We start from the raw sequence: 22,077 nt of genomic DNA on the forward strand, positions 1-22,077 counted from the left end.
TATGGCAGCAAAAATGTCTGTCTGATACCCTTACTATTGAATCCTCTATCACCACAGCCGTGCCATTCTTTTTCCTCTTCTCCTGCCACCCATGGTACCAAAGACTTGCCTCCACTGCAATCTCTGAGAAGTCTCCCCTCCCAACAGTATCCAAAACAGTATATCTGTTAGTGCAGGATTGGCCATAGGGGTCTCCTGCTCCACCTGCCTTCCTCTTCTCTGCCTGGTAGTCACACATTCTCTTTTTGCCTCTTTGATCTTTACCTGTTGTGTGACCATCTGACTGAACATGCTGTTTATGATAATCTGAGCTTTGTGGAAGCTGCACAGTGATTCCACCCACAGCTCCATTTCCATAATGCGATTAGCCAGTAACTGCAGCTGGGCACACTTCTTGCATGGTCGCTGGAGATATTGCAAGTGTCCATGACCTAGCATGTAGTGCAAGAGGAGGAGGTGCAAGCTCTGCTGCCATGACTTCCTTTTTAATTGGGCTTGTTGCTTACTCCTATAAAGAATACAAATTATGCTAGAGTCAAATTTTAGTTTATGTATCTCCTGTACCTTTTCTCTGCTGATATTAATTACAACAATTTCCACATTCTTATTAGACCCCTAATTACCCTATTTATCAGGTCCCCAGAACATTAGCTGAGTTTCTGGATTAATAGTATGGTGATAATACTACTAGGCCATTCCCTTCCCACAGTATGCAGTACTACTGTTGAATTCTCCATCTTTTCCTGTCCCCTCTGCTTGCTTTTAACCATATTGTTATATTCCATCATCTTAACCTTTTAGTTTGGATTTCTAATTTCCAGCTCCTCCACCATTCTGACCCTCTGTTACTTATATGTCCTAATTTAGACAGTTCACCAGGACATTAATGAGGTCTAATTTAAGTGGAACCCATCCCAATAGAACAACTCTCTAAACCAAACATTTAATTGTATAATTTGCTTGAATCAATGCCAATTAGCATGTGGCTCAGGTAATAATGCAGAATTGATTACCTTTGAGGTTTTAATCTGGAGATACTTCATAATCACCTATTCAGAGATGTACTGACACATCTCTGGAGCAGACGGGACTTATCACTAGGCTATTAACCTAGAGACACTGGTAATGTGCTGGAGACCTGGATTTGAGTCCTGCCATCACAAATGGTGGAAGTTGAATTCAACAAAATTCTGGAATTAAGAGTTTTATGAAGTGTTTTTGATTGTCAGGGAAAAAAAAAAATCTGATTCACTAATGTCCTTTAGGGGACAAAACGGCTGTCCTTACTTGATCTGGCCCACATGTGACTCCAAACCCACAGCAATGTGGTTGACTCTTAACTGTCCCTGGGTGATTAGGGATGGGCAACAAATACAGGCCTGAGCAAACAATACAAGCCCAGTCAATGACATCCACATCCTGCAAAAGAATAAAAAAATTGTAGAATTTAAAACAGGCCAATTTGCCAGAAAGGGACAAAAGCTGGTCATATTTTGGAATTTTTTAATAGTGTTAATGGAAGTGAAATTTACCCGAAGGATGCAGATTCTGATTTTAGCACATAATATCTGAAAATTTGTTAGGGTGCTGACCTTCCCTTCTACATAACTTCACAAAATTCAGGTCTAGAAATCTCACCATTCACAGTGGGAGACACTTTCATTTCCTATCTGCATGTCTCAATGTGAAATCTGGTGAGTGAAAATGTCACTGGCATTCTGAAATGGTAATCTTCAATCACTTGACAGTAACGCAACCATATTTTACATTCAATGCTAGACACTGTGTTACCTCACCCATTCATCTACCTACCTTTTCAAACTATTGCCTTATCTCCACCCTTTTGCCTTTCCAGTCCTTGACTATGTGGTCACCTCTGAAATCCATGCTAATCTTTCCTGCAAATCCATTTGGAATCTCTCACAGTTCTGATGAAAGTTCATTAGTTGAAGCAATGGCCCATTAGTCAGAAGTGATGCTGGGTAATTGGCATTCATTGCAAAGATAATTGTGAGCCTCACAATTATCTCATGTTCAATTATTGTCAAAGCAGAACTGGCTTCTACCTAGTGCGGTTATTTCTTGAATCTCCCAGGAATTTGTCTTTGTCCATTTTCTAGTCCACATCTAATGGGATTTCTCATGGTAACATCTTCTGAAGACATGGGAAAACAATTCAATAATGACCCTGATGCCACCCAGTTTTAAATCTCCATGCCTATCTTGACACCTCCACTTCTTTTGACTTGCCTAACTTCTTGTCTGATATTCAGTTGTACAAGATCTGTAATTTCCTTCACTTAAACATTGAGAAGGCAGAAGCCATTGGGAAGAGCTCTCCCTTTCCTGGTATGGTATTTGAAATGCAGAAAAATAAGAAAAGTTAAATTTTTGATGTCAAAAAAAAATTCCCAATTTCTTCTCTCAAACCATTAGGGGCAACTTCAGAATCTCACCACTGACAGCTACTACATTATTTCCATGCATTTGCATCTCCGTAAAGACCCAACTCTCCCTATTTTTATGCTACCTCCACTTCCCCTCTCCTTCAGTGAGAAACTGGATAGTGCAAAATTCCACCATGTAAGTCACAGCAGGTACCTGGTAGCAGTAGCTCACTGAATCCTTCTCCAGACTATCATGCCACTACCACTTCAGAACAACATCCTTGTATACACCATGGCCACCATTTTCCTCGATCCTTCATACACGTATGTCAGTGTCGGCAGATCACCATCACATCTTCATGCCTGCTGTCACCATTTCAGCGATTCAACACTACTTTGGAGCTCAGGGACCTCTCATATTTACATCCTTCTGCTAGGTTAATTTGCAGGCAGGGGAGACACACTCATCTCCTCCATCTGCACAGGATGCATCTTATGGCTCTTAGCTATCTTTCTTTGGGATTATGCGGAGGCTGCCAGCCACTGTTCTGCTTCACATTGCTTTCTGAGTGCACACTCACTGACTTCAGCACTGACTTAAGAGCTGATACTGTTTGTATACCTTTCATTAATTTTTTGGTGCACAGGATCTTTAATCCTCAGTTATAGATAGCTAACTTCCATGCCTTTCATTCTTTTGATCACGGACAGATCGACTGTCTTATAATAGTGGGAGTACTAGTGGGAGCTGAATCTATCAGCCATGCAGGGGCTGCACATGTCACTGTACAGCATTGTGCTATGTCAGCATCAGAGTGGAAACATGTGGCAGTCCTTTGTGTGACAAACTCATTGCATATTCATCAAGCAAATGGCTGTGTCTGAAAGTCAAAGGGGAGCAATCTTTCATGTGTTTGTGTGTAAAGGTGAGTTTATGAGTAGATTTGAGTTTTAATTAGTACAGTTATATGCCAACAGTTCATACCTTTAGCTATTTATTAGGAATTAACATGGTGGTTTTTGGTGAGTACAGAAACTTCGTCCATGCTTTCTCACAACCTGGAACTAGAAGACAGGTAGAGTAGGGAATTTTGCATACTTTTTAAAATCTTTAACTTTGGTGACACTTTTGGGAATGGCGGATCTTGATTTTTCAGTGTGCTACCCCAGTGAGTTGTGAAAATATATAGTATCCAAGTTTACAGATTTGAGGCTTAATGCATTAGCATGGCTAGAGAATTGGTTAATGGACAGGATGGATAGATGGAACTTGTATTAAACTGTTAGGCTGTGATTAGTAGAGTGTTACAAGGGTCTGTGCTGAGGCCTCAGTATTTGAGATCTGATTATGCCTTGATGAAGAAACTGAGAGTTATCTATTTTAGTTTACTAATGATGCACAGCTAGGTGGGAATGTAAGGAAGGCACAAGGAGGCTGCAAAGAGTTATAGAGACTTAAGTGAGTGGGTGACAATGTGGTAAGTGGAATATAATGAAAAGAGGCATGAGGGTGTTCATTTTGGTAGTAAGAATAGAAAAGCAGGATGTATTTTTAAAGGTATGAAACCTGTAAATGTTGATGTTTAGAGGGACTTGGGTATACTTGTGCAAAGCTTGTAGAAAACATACAGTTATAGTAAGCAATTAGGAAGACAAATAATATCTTGATCTTTCTTGGAAGTGTTTTGAAATACAAGAAAAAAAATTGTAAACTAATGAAACCTGACAGCATCAACTAGGCATTGATCAACAGCAAACCTAGCACTGTTAACCCTGCAATGTCCTCCGTATTAACATCTGGAGGCTTTTAACAAATCTTGAAAAGCTGTTCCATAGGCTCATCAAGCCATAGCCTGGTGTTATCTGATACCTGAAAATGATTATGTCTCGGGCACCATCATCACCATCTGTACTGATGTGACTGAACATACCTGCCAGAGGAGGCAGTTGGGAAGGAGTTGCCTGGGAGTCAGCATTGACTTCATACCCCATGAAGTCTTACAGCATCAGGTCAAACATAGGCAGTACCTTCCTACTCTGTATTCATGCTAGCTGATGAATCAGTACTCTTCCATGTTGGACACCACTTGGAGGAATCATTGAGAGTGATAAGGATATGCTGAATGGAATACTTTGATGTCTATTACCAGCAGTGACTGACTAGCATGCTATTGACCAAGCTGGCCTAGTCCAAAAGGATATACCTGCTAGACTGTTTGGCTCCATCACCAGTTCTTACAGACAATGAGAGGGAGAAATCTACCTCACTTCCTTACCAATTACCCTATCACAGAAGTGTGTCTCCACATCAAAAAATGCAATCTATCACATTGTGTAGCACTGCCATTGACTTAAATGAATAGACTTCAAACATACCTCGTAACTCAGAACTGGGTATCCATAAAGTGCAGTGGACCATCAGCAGCAGCAGCAGAATTGTTTTCAACCATTTTCTGTAACCTTACGGCCTAGCATATACCACAACGGCAAAAAATCAACTCTGGTTCAATAAAGAGTTGCGAGGGCGTACCAGAAGTAGCACCCGACAAGGGTGCCCTACACATCAGGGCAAAAGACAAGCTGAAGCATTTACACCCTTCTTCAGCCAGAGTGCCAGTTTTTGATCTATTTCAGCTTTCTGCTGAGGACGCCAGTGTACAGTTGTCAATCTTCAACTGATTCAATTCACTCCATATGATATCAAAAAATGGCTGAAGACACTGAGCCCTACAAAGATTATGGACCTCGACAACATTCTGACAATAGCCAAGCTGTTCCAGTGCAGCTATAACATTGACATCTACTGAACAATGTGGAAAATTGCCCTGATATCTCCTGGTCACAAAACACAGAACAAATTCGACCCAGCCAATTACTATCCTACCTATTCATTCTCAGTTATCGGCGAAGTGATGGAAGAGGTCATTTGCAGTGCTATCAAGTGCACTTAAAAATGAATAATCTACTTACTGATTCTCCGTTTGGTTTCTGCCGGGGCCACTCAACTTCTGATCTCATTACAGCTTTGGTCCAAATATGGACAAAAAAGCCTGAACTCTAGCAGAGACAATGACTGCCCTTGACATCAAGGCTGCATTTGACCAGGTGTGGCACAAAGGAGCATTAGCAAATGTAGGGTGAATAGGAATCGGGAGGAAAAGTCTCCAATCGGTTAGAGTCGTACCTAGCACAAAGAAAGATGGTATGGTTGTTGGAGTCAATCATCTCAGGTCCAGCACATCACTGCATAGTTTCTGAAGGTACTGTCCTAGGCTCAACCATGTTCAGCAGCTTCATCAATTATCCTGCTTCCATCATAAAGTGGAGATGTTGGCTGCAATGTACAGTGCCATTCATGACTTCTTAATTACTGAAGTAGTCCATGTGCATATACAGCAAGACTGAGATGACAACATCCAGATTTGGTTTGATAAGTAACAAGTAATATTTGAACCATGCAAATGTCATTCAGTGACATCTCCAACAGGAGAAAATCTAACAATAGCTTATTTTGCAAGACTTTACTTGGAGCACTACACTTAATTATTTTTCCTATATCAATGTAAGGTTTGATTGCCATGGTACAACAAAGGTTCACTAGATTTTGAGAGACTTGACCTACAATGCGAGGCTGAGTAAGCTGGGGCTATACTCTCTGGGTTTGAGAAAACTTGAATCTCATTGAAACATATATGATGCTGAAGGGGCTTAACAGTGTGGACATGGAGATGATGTTGCTTCTAACTGGGAAGTCTAGAACACAGGGGAACAATCTTGAGGTTAAAAAAAAACAATCGGTGAAGATTGGGATGAGATAAGGAGAACTTTCTTCACTTATAGGATTCTGAATACTTGGAATTCAGAGACATGTGATATATTGTTCAATACATTAGGGTAGAAATGGACACATTTATGGTCACTCAGGGAATTAAGTGATGTAGAGAGAGCAGGAAAGTTGGTTCGTGACAGAAGATTAGTCATGATTGTTTTGAATCATGGACCCAGGTCATAGGGCTATACTGCCTACAAAATGTTCAGTGGGTGGGTATGTTGGGTAATAGGATTGCTTTAAAGACAGTTGTGGGTCAAAAGAAATGATAATGAGATTGAGTTGGGCGTTATGAGGTGGTAATTCAGGGCTTGAGCTGGAAGGATTGTTGATCAGATGGTTTCAATTTTAGTGATGTTTTTTTCTTTATTCATTCACAGGATGAGGGCGTAACTGGCTAGGCAGCATTTATTGCCCATTTCTAATTGCCCAGAGGGCGGTTAAGAGTCAACCACATTGCTGTGGGTCTGGAGTCACATGTAGGCCAGATCAGGTAAGGATGGCAGTTTCCTTCCCTAAAGGACAGCAGTGAACCAGAATTTTCCAATCAACAAAGAATTCATGGTCATCATTAGGGCAGCACAGTGGCTCAGTGGTTAGCACTGCTGTCTCACAGCGCTAGGGACCCAGTACAATTCCACTTTCGGGCGACTGTCTGTATGGAGTTAGCACATTCTCCCTGTGTTTGTGTGGGTTTCCTCCGGGTGCTCCGGTTTCCTCCCACAGTCCAAACATGTGCAGGTTAGGTGGATTGGCCGTGCTAAATTGCCCATAGTGCCCAGGGATGTTTAAGTTAGGTGGGTTAGACATGGGAAAATGCAGGGGGAGGGGAATAGGTCTGAGTGGGATGCTCTTCAGAGGGGTGGTATCGATTTGTTGGGCTGAATTCAAATTCCACCACCTGCCATGGCAGGATTTGAACCCAGGTCCCCAGAACATTATCTGGGTCTCTGGATTAACAGTCCAGCGATAATACCACCAGACCATCGTCTCCCCTCATTAAAAATATGCCCATGAATTTCTTGTGCTTAGTGTGGGAGATGAGGTTGAGAAATTTGAGGAGAAGGGTTTAAGAATTTTTTTTGGTAGAGACTTGAGGCTAGGAGATATCTTTGAATTCTTTGTGTGATCCAGTCAAGTATGTCAGTGAATGTCAAAACCAGTTATTACCATCTGCACTGAAATCTGGATACCTTGGTAAGACAATGGACATGAAAGCCAATACAAGGTAACAAGCAGTGAGAGTCATGGCTTTAATGGGGCCTAAAGCAGCAAAGGTGGAGCTGAAGATGTGGTTGTTTAGATTGGTAACTGCTGAAATGTCTTGGTGAGTGGAAATCAAATGCTAGACAATTGGGAATTTTAAAGTAAAATTGTAAGTGACATTGGGAAGAGTTATTTTTACTGGTGAACACAGAAGGAAGTTAATTTGGGAAGGAGAAGGGAATGCAGGTGAAGAAAGAGACAAGGAAGTGTAATGGATATTTGAATATGATAAAAGTAGCAAGGCCACGGGAGATGACATGTCCATGGAATGGACATGAGTTTATACTATCTCAACTGAGTTATGATGGGTGGACAGATCCCTTGTCCTACTCTTCACTGATCACAGCAAAGGTTGAATTTAACAGGGAGGTGACATTACATACAGTCGGATATACGTGTACAATTGGCAGTGTAATGATTCACCAGGATAGCACACTGGAAATTGAGCCCTTTTATTCCCAGAGTCATCACAAAAGTTAAAGGTTTTAGAAAGTACGTCAAGATCCCCAACTTCTAGATCCACATTGATAGAAAGCATGGACTAGGTTTCTGTGGTGAACAAGGTTTACTATTCATTGCAAGTTAGTAGACTCTTGCTACAGGTAAACTGTTATAAACTGTTGCCATATAGCTCTACTGATTATACTGTCAATCCCCTTATAAACTCTCCCTTAAACATGCATATGGACAGTCAGACTAACCATGATGGTAAAAATCGGTTATGGCAAAGGAGAAGACTGCAAAGAAAGTTTTGTAGTCTTTGTTCCCAGGTTCTGTTGTTGAGATGATCCTAAAATTCTACTGTTGGCTAGTACGCTACTTCAGTTATCTATCTGTGGATATAGCAAGAACTGCAGATGTTGAAAGCTAGATTCAGTAACTGTGTAGCTAGAAAAGCGCAGTAGGTCAGACAGCATCCGAGGAGCAGGGAAGTCAATGTTTTGGGCCTGATGAAGGGTTTCGTCCCAAAGAGTTGACTTCCCTGCTGCTGGGATGCTGTTTGACCTGCTGTGCTTTTCCAGCTCCACATTTATTGAATCTATCTGTGGATACTTCTACTGATTGGTGAGAAACACAAGGTTCATTTATAAAAAAAGTCTCTGACATATCAGCTTACAACAATTGTTGAATTCAAGGTAAACTAGTTTACTTTAGATTTTCCATGAGTTTTTATTGCAGAAAACAGAGACACTACTCTTGCATTGGTGAAGAACTGAATTCTTTTTTTCTCGCTCTCTAACTTTTTACCATCTCTAAACTATTCAGTTACCTAAGAACCAACAGCTTTTAGCAGGTGAAAAACTCTGTCATAAATAACTGTTCACTTGTCCATAGACCAATCAACTTCTTGTTGCCAGCAAAAGCTGCATTTGTACACCCCCTTCGCAAATCATCTGCAACTCAAACTTCAATTATTGCTTAGAGATAGTAGGTACTGCCGATGCTGGAGAATCTGAGATAACAAGTTGTAGAGCTGGATGAACACAGCAGGCCAAGCAGCATCAGAGGAGCAGGAAAGCTGACTTTTCGGGTCTAGACCCTTCTTCAGAAATGGTGGAGGGGAAGGGGAGTCTGAAATAAATAGAGAGTGGAGGAGGTGATGATGGAAGGTGGATAAAGGAGCAGATAGGTGGAGAGGAGACGGACAGGTCAAGGAGGTGGGGACGGAGCCAGTAAAGGTGAGTGTAGGCGGGGAGTTGGGATTGGGGTTGGGCAGTCAAGGGAAGTTGGACAGCTCAAGGAGGCGGGCATGAGGCTGGTAGGTAGGAGGTGGGGGTGGGGGTTGGTCAGTGAGGTGGAAGGAGCGGATAGGTCGGAGAAAAGACGGACAGGTCAAGGAGGCGGGGACGAGCTGGCTGGTCTTGGGATGAGGTCGGGGGTGGGGAGATTTTGAAGCTTGTGAAATCCATATTGAGACCATTAGGCTGCAGTGTTCCCAAGCGGAATATGAGTTGCTGTTCCTGCAGCCTTCAGGTTGCATCATTGTGGCACTGGAGGAGGCCCAGGATGGACATGTCGTCCAAGGAGTGGGAGGGGGAGTTGAAGTGGTTCGTGACTGGGAGATGCAGTTGTTTGTCATGAACCCAGCGCAGGTGTTCCACAAAGCAGTCTCCAAGCCTCCGCTTGGTTTCCCTGATGTAGAGGAGGCGGATGAGCGGATACAGAGGGGGTAGCCATGGGTACCCGAATGGGCCCAAGCTATACCTGCCTCTTTGTAGGATACGTGGAACAATCCGTCTTCCAAAGCTACGCTGCCTCTATTCCCCACCTCTTCCTCCATTGTATCGATGACTGCATCAGCGCCACCTTGTGCACCCACGAGGAGCTCGAACAGTTCATCCACATTACTAACATGTTCCACCCCAACCTGAAGTTCAGATGAACCATCTCTGATACCTCTCTCTCCTTCCTGGATCTCTCTTATTTCTTTCTCTGGCAACCACCTGGAAACCGATATCTATTTCAAGCCTACCGACTCCCACAGCTACCTAGAATACACCTCCTCTCACCCACCTTCCTGCAAAAATGCCATCCCCTATTCCCAATTCCTTAGCCACCGCTGCATCTAATCCTGAGATGAGGCATTCCACTCCCGGACATCCCAGATGTCCTCGTTTTTCAAGGACTGCAATCCCCCTCCACAGTGGTCGAAAACGCCCTCGACCGCATCTCTCGCATTTCCCACAAGTCATCACTCACACCCCCTCCCCGTAATAACAACAAAGACAGAATCGCCCTCACCCTCACATCCCACCCCACCAACCTCCGGATTCAACGCATTATCTTCCGCCACCTGCAATCTGACCCCACTGCCAAGGGCATTTTTCCCTCCCCACCCTGTCTGCCTTCTGGAGGGACAGCTCTCTCCATGACTCCCTTGTCCGCTCCACACTTCCCACTAGCCCCACCGCCCCGGCACTTTTCCCTGCAACCGCAGGAAGTGCTACAACTGCCCCTACACCTCCCCCCTCACTCCCATCCCAGGCCCCAAGAAAACCATCCATATTAAACAGATGTTCACCTGCACATCTGCTAATGTGGTATACTGTATCCGCTGTTCCAGATGTGGCCTCCTCTACATCGGGGAAACCAAGCGGAGGCTTGGAGACCACTTTGTGGAACACCTACGCTCGGTTCATGACAAATGACTGCACCTCCCAGTCGCGAACCACTTCAACTCCCCCTCCCACTCCTTGGACGACATGTCCATCCTGGGCCTCCTCCAGTGCCACAACGATGCCACCCGAAGGCTGCAGGAACAGCATCTTATATTTCGCTCGGGAACCCTGCAGCCCAATGGTCTCAATGTTGACTTCACAAGCTTCAAAATCTCCCCACCCCCGACCTCATCCCAAAACCAGCCCAGCTCGTCCCCACCTCCTTGACCTGTCCGTCATTTCTCCGACCTATCTGCTCCTTCCACCTCACTGACCAACCCCCACCCCCACCTCCTACTACCAGCCTCATCCCCGCCTCCTTGAGCTGTCCGACTTCCCTCGACTGCACAACCCCAATCCGAACTCCCTGCCTACACTCACCTTTACTGGCTCCATCCCTGCCTCCTTGACATTGTCTTCAATTATTGCTTGTTGGTTTCACAATGCTTGTGATGGGTTACTTGCTTTTCAAAACAGCCAGCCACTGTTTCAAGCACTGGCTTTTAAGACAGCTCTTTCTCATTTTAGTCCACAACTATTAAAACCCAAAAATAAAAATACATGACCCTTACAATAACTGTTGTATTGTTTTCTGTACTCTGTGCTGGGAAGTTTTAATTATTCACAACGCAATAAGAATAAACGACAGGATCATGAGATTTTCCTGAGAGCTACTTAATGATTTTTGAGGGATACATTTTCCTTCTCACTAACTCACTTGTATGTATCACCAATTCCTTCTTTATTTGTGTTGACCGATGGGATATTTGTACTTGCAATGAAGCAGAAGTAGAATTCATCAATATCCTCAATTGTCAACCTCCATTAAAGCTAAAGCCACCAAATACAAGGAAAGTGTTAATTTTGTAGATGCCACGGTAATTAAACTTCCACAAGATAACAGGCATAAGTTGGCAATAAATGCTTTTTTCTCAAAATAACAAATACACACCACCACAGACAAAGATTTCATCCTGCATACTGATGAGGTTAAAGCTAATTTCTTTTAATCATATATGCACAAAACTAGAACATTTAAACAAGGTTAAAATTTAAAGATTCCAGATGTAAATTTAACAATTAAAACTGTAACAGTCTCAATTACAGTGGTATTCACTACCTTTTATCCCCATTTAGTAGATCCTGAACAAATGTTGTTTGAATCAAAATATTCCATTGTTTTTTCAAGGAATTCATTTCTCAGTAAGTTTCTCTAGCTCCCAGTTAACTGAGTATTTATTTATTGTCATATTTAAAACTCTTCTCCCTGCTTTGCACACACTTTTCCTCAACTGTTTCAGCTACCTTCTGCATCTACCCTTACCAAGTGCTTCTTTGCCCTCTGCCACCCTGGACACTTCCTTCACCTCCATCACCAACCCCACAACCTCACCTACTCCCCGACTGCTCCACAGCAGACAGCACCCTACCTAGATTTGGCGCATTCTACTCCTTGGCCAGACTCTGCCTACAGTGCCACCTCAATCTAGACGTGGTCCATTACAATCTTTGTGACCCAGTTTCTGAAGCCAAGCATCTCTCTTGCTGCTCCTCCAAAAATTGGTTCACTAGCAAGTAACAGCCTATCAGTTGAAAATGAAGATGAGAATTGGTCTGTGATTGGAAGAACATGAGAGATACAGAATCTGTGATTGGTGGAGCAGTACCTCTCCCACTGTTAGTTTCAGAAATTAGATAAGGCAGATAGATGAGCTGAGAGTAGATGAGAATCTGGGAAGTAACGATCATAATACAGCAAGTTTTAAAAATCACGCCAAAATTGGAAAAGTAACTGGAAAAGTTAGAATATCAAATTGGATTAGGGCAGATATTCGAAGATAAATAGTGATGCAAGTGAGGCTGCAGGGGAAACTGGCATGGTGTTCGCCAGCAGTAATATTGTTTTACAAGATTAAGTGAAACAGAAAATAATATATTCCATCAGAAAAGGAAGCTTGTTATTTTAAGGTTACAAGGATAAGTAGAGGTTAGTACTTATGAACAGGCAACATTTAATTATGTAGCGCATTCAACATAGTGAAGAAAAAATGAAAATAGATAATATTTGACAAAAAAATCACGTCAGGAGATATTAAGACTGGTGACCAAAAACTCAGAGAAAGAGGCTCAGCTAATTAGATGATATTTTTAAAAGGTGGAATTCTGCAACTTTATTGTGAAGCATAGAATATTAAGACCAAAAGGTACTGATGGGCCTATATAAAACCTCAATTAAACTATTACTTTGGGCTCCACTCCGAGAAGGATATTGTGACATTAGGGAGAGAGCAACACAGATTCACAAGTATGTTCTAGTTCCGATTAAAGGCCACTGAACTTGAAACATTGACACTGCTTTCTCTCTTCAGATATTGCGGACCTGTTGAGTTTTTGCAGCGATTTCTGTTTTTGTTTCAGATCTTCAGCATCTGTAGTTCTTAAACAAAGCACGTACGTTGTCTAGTATCGGGAAAGATTTGGAAAGCTCGGAGCTGGTTTTTGTAGAAAAGGTCGCTGCATAATTGCATAACAAGAGTTTAGAAAGATAACGAATAGAACAGATTAGATTAAAGAGTACTTTCCAGTGGCTGAAGGACTTAGAATGAGAAGCAAGTGCATAAATACAAGATTAAATGTCTTGCATTTTGAACAAAGAATAAGAGGTCACATTAATCAGTAAACACAATGAGAGGTCATATAGATGTAATTTGAACTTGAAAATATTATTTTTAAAATGTATATTTTCAACTATTTCATTACAATAAATTTGTGGCCCTAGTAATATATTTAAAACAAAAATAAACTGACTGACCATGACTGGAGATCTGCCAATATATATAAAAAAAATTGCAAAGTGCACTGTTGGAGTAGCGTGGTTTAAAGGGAAGAAATTAAAATTAGACATGAACTAGATGTAAAAATAATCACTAATTCTTGAGAAATAATGCTGGAGAAATTATGTTAGCAGAGATATTACAGTGCCTGTTTTCTGCCTGGAACTATTTCAATTATAATGCCTCAAAGGAAATTAAGGCATTGTTATGGAAAGGTTAAAACATATATAGTGCAGAAAGAAATTCAATCATGGACTTGTGCCTTCTGTATTGCACTGATGCAGCATACTGCCATCGAGTTTGGACTTGAATGGTGTCATCGTCTTGGGCAGTTCCTCAAGATCGAGGAAGACTTTCTTCTGCTTTAGAAGCTGGGTCCTGTAATGTCTAGCCAAATACTGGGTTCACAAACCCTGCCACAGGTGGGGCAACAGGTGTTTGCTGAAGTGGGTCAGTAGAATGCTCAGTTTCTTGAATGTTTCTTCTGCACACTGCGCTTGGCCTCTGTATGGTCCTGTACGGAACACTCAAAATAGTTGCCATCTTTGTGGATATCTCCCCTCCAGTTTGGGCAATTCTGAATTATTTTTTCAGGGAGGCTTTGAGGATGACCTTGCAGCATTTCCTCTGTCTTCCTGGTAACTGCATACCTTAAGAGTAGAGAGCCTGTTTAGAAGTCTTGTGGGAGCCATTTGGATAATTTGATCAGCCAAATGTAGTTAAGTAACTAACCAGATTTTGTGGATGTAGGCCTGAGAGAGGACACTGATATTGGAGCACATATCCTGCTCGTATATTGGCAGCATTTTGTGGATGCATTGGTGATATTTCATGAGAAGCTTGTGGTTTAAAGAATCTTTTGAATATTGTCCAATTTTCCACCCATATAGGAGTCCTTGTAGACCAGCAACTTGCTGTTGGGTTTGAGGTCTTTATGTTCAAACACTCTGTTCCTCACATGGCCACATGCACTGGCATATTGAAGGCAGTGTGAACTTTGTTGTTGATATCTGCCCTTGCTGACAGGAAGCTTCCAAGGAACGGGAATTGATCCACATTGTCCAGTAGCTCACCATGAATCACCAGGTGAGCCCAATGTTTTGTGGTGGGAGCAGGCTGCTAGAGCATCTTTGTCTTCAGGATGTTTATACTGAGGCCCATTCTGTCATATCCCTCTGTGAATGCATTGACAGTAATTTGCAGCTTGGCCTCCAAGTGTGTGCACATGTGTGCGGACATGATGTCTGCATGCTGTAGCTCAGTAGTGGAGATTATGTGATCTTGGCTCTGGCCTGGTGGTCGTGCAGGCTGAACAGTTTCCCATTCATCCTGTGAAGAAGTTCCATACCAGCAGGAAACATCATGGAAATGGATTAAAGAGTTGTAGCAAGGAAGATGGAGTGAGCGTTGGTTCAATGACACAACTTGATTTGATCCCAGTTTGCACAATTTGGGTTTATGGTGGACCCGTTAATAAGAATAATGACTTGATGCCAATGTACAACAGGTGGAGGATGGCAATGAGTTTCTGCAGGTGACCACATCTAAGGAGCATACTCCGTAGGTCTTCATAATTGAGAGGCAAAGGTCTTAGTGACGTTAAAGAAAGACATCTCTGGAGGTTGATGCTGCTCTCTACACTCTTCTTGAATTTGCATTGGTGTGAAGTTCGTGTCCACTGTACCTCCTGATAGGTAGAACCTGCATAGTGACTCCGATAGAACTCTTCAGCAACTGTGAATAATTTTTGCAACGACATTCCCTGTGGCAGACAGTGTTCACAATTACAGCATTGTTTATCCCTACCATACTCTTCTCCTTCCTGATGAGGGAATTGAGTTTGTGCATACAAGTCAAGTGTGCTTCTCTGCCATATTTTAGTATTTGCATGCACCAGTGACTTATTGGTTCTGAACTGTTGGACAATGTTTTCAACCTCATGTTGGGCTGGCATTGTGCTGAAATGGTGAAAAGTGAAATGCTGTGGGATGTGGTGTTAGAACACTTGCGTTGAGGACTGATTATGAATGAGAGGAGTGTAACGTGAGAATTCATCCAGAAAAGCCTGCTGGACTTGGGCTGTGGCAGAGACTGCAACACTCTTTCTCACATGACTGACAGATGATCTCTCCTGCTCTTCCTGCCTGCTTTTGGTGTCTATGTTCAACCTACTTGACTCTATAAGGAATGGAGCTTCCTTGACCATTTAGTCCTGGGGTGGGTCTCAAACCCAGAGATCCTAGCACAGAGGTAAGATTGATGCCCACTGTGCCAGAAGGCTACATAAATTGTTCCTAATTTCTATTTGTTTATCCTCTTGTCTTGTAATGTATAAATCCCAAGAAGATGGTTCATCACAATTGCTTTTGAAAAATAAGTATTAAATAAATGCAAATTAGTTTTTTTGACTTAATATGTTAAACCAGAATAGTTTTCTATCTTTGTGATGTGTGTTAGTGACAATTCAATGAGTTGCTTCTGTTACTTCTTTAATGCTACAGACTTGTTTGTTAATGGAATAAAGAAATGTATTATGAGGAGAGGGCAGGAAAGTGAATTTGGTGATTATTGATGGGATGGGGAGGAGGTGGCCGGGTATGGGGCACAAAGAAATAGGGTATTATCTTTTTTGGGTGGGGAGATGACTGACTCCAGTGGGCATAGAGAACTCCAGAGGAGGCATTGACCCTCATCTCCTTCTGTCTTTTTGCCTTCCCCAGCTGCACATATTATAGTGAGAGAGGTTGAATAAGGATTTCGGTAGCTATTAATCAGCCTCTTGAGAGGTCAGTACGAAAGTGGTGGGAGAGCCATCCATTTTATGTTAGGTGTTACTTCTACCTTCAAATAGGCTAGTGGGGTTGTAAAATACACTGTATAGTCTTTGTCTGTTAGGTTTGTAACTATACAGCATGAATAGAGCTCATATGTTCTGCAAAGGGTAAAGCTATTTGCGAGAATATGGAGAATGCAGTGAGCAGAGCAGAGTTTAGAAAGTAATTAAAGATGACTGGACTGTTCTTCTGTGGGCAATAGGCACAGTTCTAAATTCTATGAGAGCTGTGTCCCAGTTGAAGAGGAAAACGTTGTGAGTTGGGAATTTTATGGGATTCTCAACCTAACTAAGGATGGCATGTAGGTTCAAAGCTGCAGTACAAATAAGAGGTCCATTAGCATGAAAGGAGCAGCAGACTGTAAGCTAAGGATGGGAGGAGGTATTTTAATAGTAAATTGCCCTAACTCCAAGTTTTCAAATCTACAGAGTAGTGTGTGACTGCTTAAGGATTGTATTAGATCGAAGGAGGAGACTTATAAAGTCCCTAGAAAAGAATAGGGAACCTGAAGACTGGGAGCATTTTAGAACGCCACAAAGGTGAACCAAAGAAATTGATTAAAGAATGGGAAGACTAAATATGAAAGTAAACTAATGAGAGACATAAATGTGGACTATAAAAGCTTTTATAAATATGTAAAGGGAAAAGGTTAGTAAAGATAAATGTAGGTCAAATAGAGGCAAAGATGGGAGAATTTAATAATGAGAAATAAGGAAAATGCAGAAAACCTAAACAAAAACTTGTTCTGTGTTCACAGAGGAAGATTTAAAAAAGAAATACCAGAGAAGCAAGGAGCTAGCGAAAATGAGGAATTACAAGAAATTAGTATTAATAAAACGCAATATTACTAGAGAAAATAATGGGACCTAAAATTGGTAATTGTCTGGACCCGATCATCTACATTCCAGAGTATTAAATGGGTCCCTGTGGATATAATTGATGCACACGTGAACCATCTGCCAAAATTTTATAGGTTGTTGGAATGGTTTCTGCAGATTAATGTTAGAAAATATAATGGTGCTATTTAAGAAAGGAAGAAAAGAAAAACAGGGAACCACAAATTTGTTAGCCTGAAATTAGTAGTAGGGAAAATGCTGTGATTCTATCATGAGACAAGTGAGAACTCGAGACACAGGGTTAGGCCAATTCAATATGTGTGGGACGTTTTTGAGGATGTAATTAGCAGAATAGATACGGTGACAGTAATGTGTATGGTACATTTGTATTTTCTGAAAGCTTTTGCTAAGGTTCTACACGACAGGTTAGTAAACAAAATTAGAGTACGTGGGTTAGGGGTTGATAGACTGGCCTGGATTGAGAATTGGCTGATGGACGGAAGACAGATAAGAAATTGGTTCTCGGGCCCTGGCTATTCACAATTCATGTCGATGACTTGGATGTGAGGATCAAATGTAATATTTACAAGTTTGTAGATGAGACAAAATGAGGTGGGTATGTGAATTGTGAGAAGGATGTAAAGATACTTCAAGCAGATTTGGACAGGCTAAATAAGTGGGTAAGAGCATGGCAGATGTTACATAATGTGCAAAAATTTTTTCTACTTTGGTGGAAAATTTCTTAACTGATGAAAAGAGATTGGTAAGTATTGATACCCAAAGAGACCGAGGTGTTCTTAGTCACTGAAAACTAACATGCTGGTACAGCAAGCAATTCAGCCTTTATTGCAAAGATAACACAGTGTGGAGCTGGAGGACTGTGTTACCTCTGACTCCAGCATCTGCAGTTCTTGCCAGCCTTTCTCACAAGACGTTTTGAAACTAAAGACATCTTGCCACAATTGTATAGAGTTTTGGTGAAATTGGAGTGTTGCATCCAGTTTTGGTCTCCTTATCAAATGAAGGATTTACGTGACGTAAAGAAAATGCAACCAAAGTTCGGCAGTCTGATTCCTGTGATGCAGGATTGCCCTATGAAGCAAGATTGAGGAGACTGGACCTGTATTCTCTGGAGTTTAGAAGAATAGGAGGTGATCTTATTGAAACATGCAACTTTCTTACTGTGCTTGAAAGGGTAGATGTAGGAAAGATTTTTCATCTAGCTGGGAGTATTGGTTTGGAGGGGAGGGTGCACAATCCCAAAATATGGAAGACCATTTAGGAAATGAGGAGGAATTTCTTCTGTCAGTGGTTAGCGAATCTTTGGAATTCTCTAACCAAGCTGTGTAGAGTCTATGTTCAAAACAGAGATCAGTAGATTTCTAGATATTGAAGACATCAAGGCACGTGAGGGAAGTAACATTGAAGTAGAAGATCTTCCATGATATCGTTGAATGGCGAAACAGGCTTGAGGAGCCAAATGCTCTATTATTGCTTCTATTATCTGCACCCAGGAAGACAAGGAGGGCCTGTAGGCCTTCCAGGACTGCCTGCCCCCGGTAGTTGTCTACTTCCATGCCCTAAGTTGTCCTCTGCCAATGTAGGAACCTGGAGACCTTCTCAAAAAGGAACGAGGCTCTTAATGTGTCTGATATGTTCCCTGCCACAGCAGGCAAGCCTGTTGGCTTCAACCTCACCTCCAGAAAAATGGGATTGAGTAAGTGAACTATAACTCTGGCTAATACATGGCTTTACTAACTTCTGAAACTCTAGTTCGTGAATCAATAAAACCTTAGGAACCAGAAGTTAATGGCAAACCTGTGAAACACTGTTGTATCCATAGAATGAATGAACCCAAGTTACAAGAAACAAAAAACAAAAAGATTTTTAAGATAACAATTAAGCCAGAGAATACTGTGATGATAACTGTGATGGCATTCCACATGATTAAAATGTAGGAACTTAAGTGGAGTCACTGAGCTGAGCATTGGTAATCAAATGTAAAATGCTAGGTTAATATTAATTTTTTTGGAATTTGAACTGCAAAGTGTAATTTTCTATATTCCCAGAGGGCCATAAATTGTGCTTTCATTAGAGATAAGTTGGTGGTAAGTTACGATGGCGTGGTGGCTCAATGATCAGCAATGCTGCCTCACAAATTGATGGCACCGTTTCAGAAGATCTGACGTCTTCACTTGGTTTGAAAATCAATAGAAACCTGTAGTGAAATTAATCATTAAAAGAACGATAGATTAATTTTTGACAGATGGGTTAACATCTGGACCAACCTTGGAAAGCTGCAACTTAGCATATTTTGTGGACACTTCCAAATATGATTAATTTGCTCTGTGTACTGTTATATGTTTTGTGGCCAGGCCAATTTTCTTGTGCATCTTGTTTTTTTTTTTCAAAACACAAAAAAATGCAGATACTCAAGTTGCCTTGAATGTAATTTCTGGTTTAAAAAAATCCATGATCTTTTGCATCATTTGCACCAGTATCAGAAGAATTGTGATGAAGAAAATCAACATAATTGAGCAGAACCTCTATGCCGTACATTTCAATGATCAGGTTTTTCTGGGAAATTTGTGAATAAATACTAATATTGCTGTACTTTATTTTAATAAGCATCACTTTTAATTGATTTATTGTGACTACAGGATGTGATGTCCTGCCTCTTTTCTGCTGATAGATAAGTACTCTGTACCCTGTCAAATGTGATTGTCTGTCTAATTTGACATACACCAAACAAATGCAAGTTGATTCTTTTTTCAGTTGTTTTAATTATTCCATAATGAACCTAAATGTAATAATCACTGCACAAAGGGTGACACTGCTAGGGCAGAGCTAATTTGCTCCCTTGTTTAATGCATTGTCAGGTCATGAATGGCAGTGGACTAAAACAATACAGGTTGAGCCATTCAACTAGGCTAATGTGCTCAGTTCGGATGTTATGGAGACAGACTTTAATGAAACGATGAGTCAGTTTATGTTTCTTTTTGAAAATACTAAATTATTTCCTATGTTAAATTTTTCAATTTTACTCTACAGATTCATCAGCTTTCAAGTACTCATGAGCATTAATTTTGTTTCATTCAGGAATTGGACACGATTTCCTCATTTAGCTGGAACTGAAAAAAATCTCCAGTTAGCCCAACAGATTCAAACACAGTGGAAGAACTGGGGACTGGATTCAGTTGAATTGGTTCACTATGACGTCCTGTTGTCTTACCCAAACAAAAGCAATCCTAATTACATCTCTATTATTGATGAGAATGGAAATTCGGTAAAGTGAAAGATCTTGCATTTAATTTAGATCCTTGCGTATTTTTGTTAATCAAATTTTATGTATTTAAACACCTCCCATTTTAAGGAAATACATAAGATATATTGGTATCCATAATTTCTTTTTCCTGGAACAGGTCATTAGCCTGAAGTTTGAGCAACACCCACATGGTGCAATGTTACGGTCCCTGTCTCTGAGACATGAGGCCTGAGTTAGACTTCCACCTGTCCTGAGGTGTTTCTTGCCATCTCAGAATGGATTGATTAAAAATATCTGCCCTGAAGACCTCCTTAAATTATGTCCTGGAAGTAAGATGATTGCCCTCCAACAACTACAACCATCTTCATTTATGATAGGCATGCCCCCAAATTTTGAGGTTCTTGTGGTACAGTGTTAGAGTCTCTACCTTTGAGCTAGAAGACCTGGATTCAAGTCCCATCTGCTCCAGAGGTGTTTCGTATCACATCTGAAAATGTCTCTACTGTACTTCATGGTTCATGTATGAAAACTGATCAAAACTAAAGCTGACCTGGAGTCTCTCCCATTCTTGCTGCCTACAATGGGCATGTTGGAAGAATTTGGAAATTGATAGTTGACCTGTTATGCTATGTTATTAATGTACCTATTATGACTAACAAATCCTGGAGCAGTACTTGAATCCTGGAGCATTTGGCTCAAAGAAAGGGACGTTTCCTAATGTGTCACAAGACCTCCCTATTAATTTGAAGTAATATCCATTAATAGTTTGTATTTTATAATAAAATTCAGTCGTCCCCATGTCCTCCGTGCTGATACCTGAGTTCTATATGCAGATTATACTTCTGACTTCCAATAAGTCATCTCCTCTAAAACCTGTCTTTTGACCAGCTCAATTAGCTTGTATAACCCCCTTTCATCAACTTTAAGATCTTTGCAACCATCTATAAGCTTTTTGATATCCTTGTTCCCTCTGACTTCAGTAACTTTGGTTGTTGAAAGAAGTGCTGCTTCATCTAACTAGTTTTGGTCAAATTTGGTCAAACTTACCCGCAATCTATTTTACAAGTAAGTTATCACCAATTCATCCATATCCTTTATTAAATGTTTCCTTACTGTTTTTGAATTTTGTGCAAGCCTAATTTTAATTGTCCAATCATATTTAAAGTAGCTGCAAGCCAACGTTTGTGAATCTCTTTGTTGTCAGAGTGCTATTGTTTACAGCATGCCACTACACAGTATATGGCCATGCTTAGAGTGTGTCAGAAAGCAAGCTGTCAACACTTAATAAATCTCACTTCCACTGATATACTTTCTCGTGTTCATAATAATGTCATGTAAAAGTGTAAACAAAAGGCTTTTTTAAAATTCAAACTGGATGTAATTATAAATGTAAGATGGAGGAGTATAGAGGGAAAAGAATACAACTAAGGCCATCATGTTTGAGAAGGTCCAAGAAGACTATATATTGTGCTTTGTTTAAAAACAAAGTCAAGGTTTTATGATATTACTTGTTCTGAAGATGAACGAACCGATTTGTTAGTAAAGACAAGTCTAATGCTATATGAATATTGCACATTAATCCTGTCTCCCCAGTATTGATATAAGTTCCTTAAATAAAATGCACAGAGGGAAATGCTGTTCAGTTAATAGCTTACAAGAGAACTTAAG

The 22,077-nt window shown here is 41.0% G+C and overlaps 1 protein-coding gene across 1 annotated transcript in view; it reads left to right on the forward strand.

Annotated features, from left to right (window-relative positions):
- The window catches only part of naalad2 (N-acetylated alpha-linked acidic dipeptidase 2), a 137,871-nt gene that overhangs the window by 4,978 nt on the left and 110,816 nt on the right, over positions 1–22,077 (forward strand). The window contains exon 3 of the mRNA XM_048598437.1: positions 20,244–20,430. Coding sequence (XP_048454394.1) covers positions 20,244–20,430 — 187 coding nt within the window. The remainder of the gene's footprint in view (positions 1–20,243; positions 20,431–22,077) is intronic.

Source organism: Rhincodon typus, chromosome 6 (assembly GCF_021869965.1).
Source record: "Rhincodon typus isolate 14 chromosome 6, sRhiTyp1.1, whole genome shotgun sequence".
NCBI lineage: Eukaryota > Metazoa > Chordata > Chondrichthyes > Orectolobiformes > Rhincodontidae > Rhincodon > Rhincodon typus.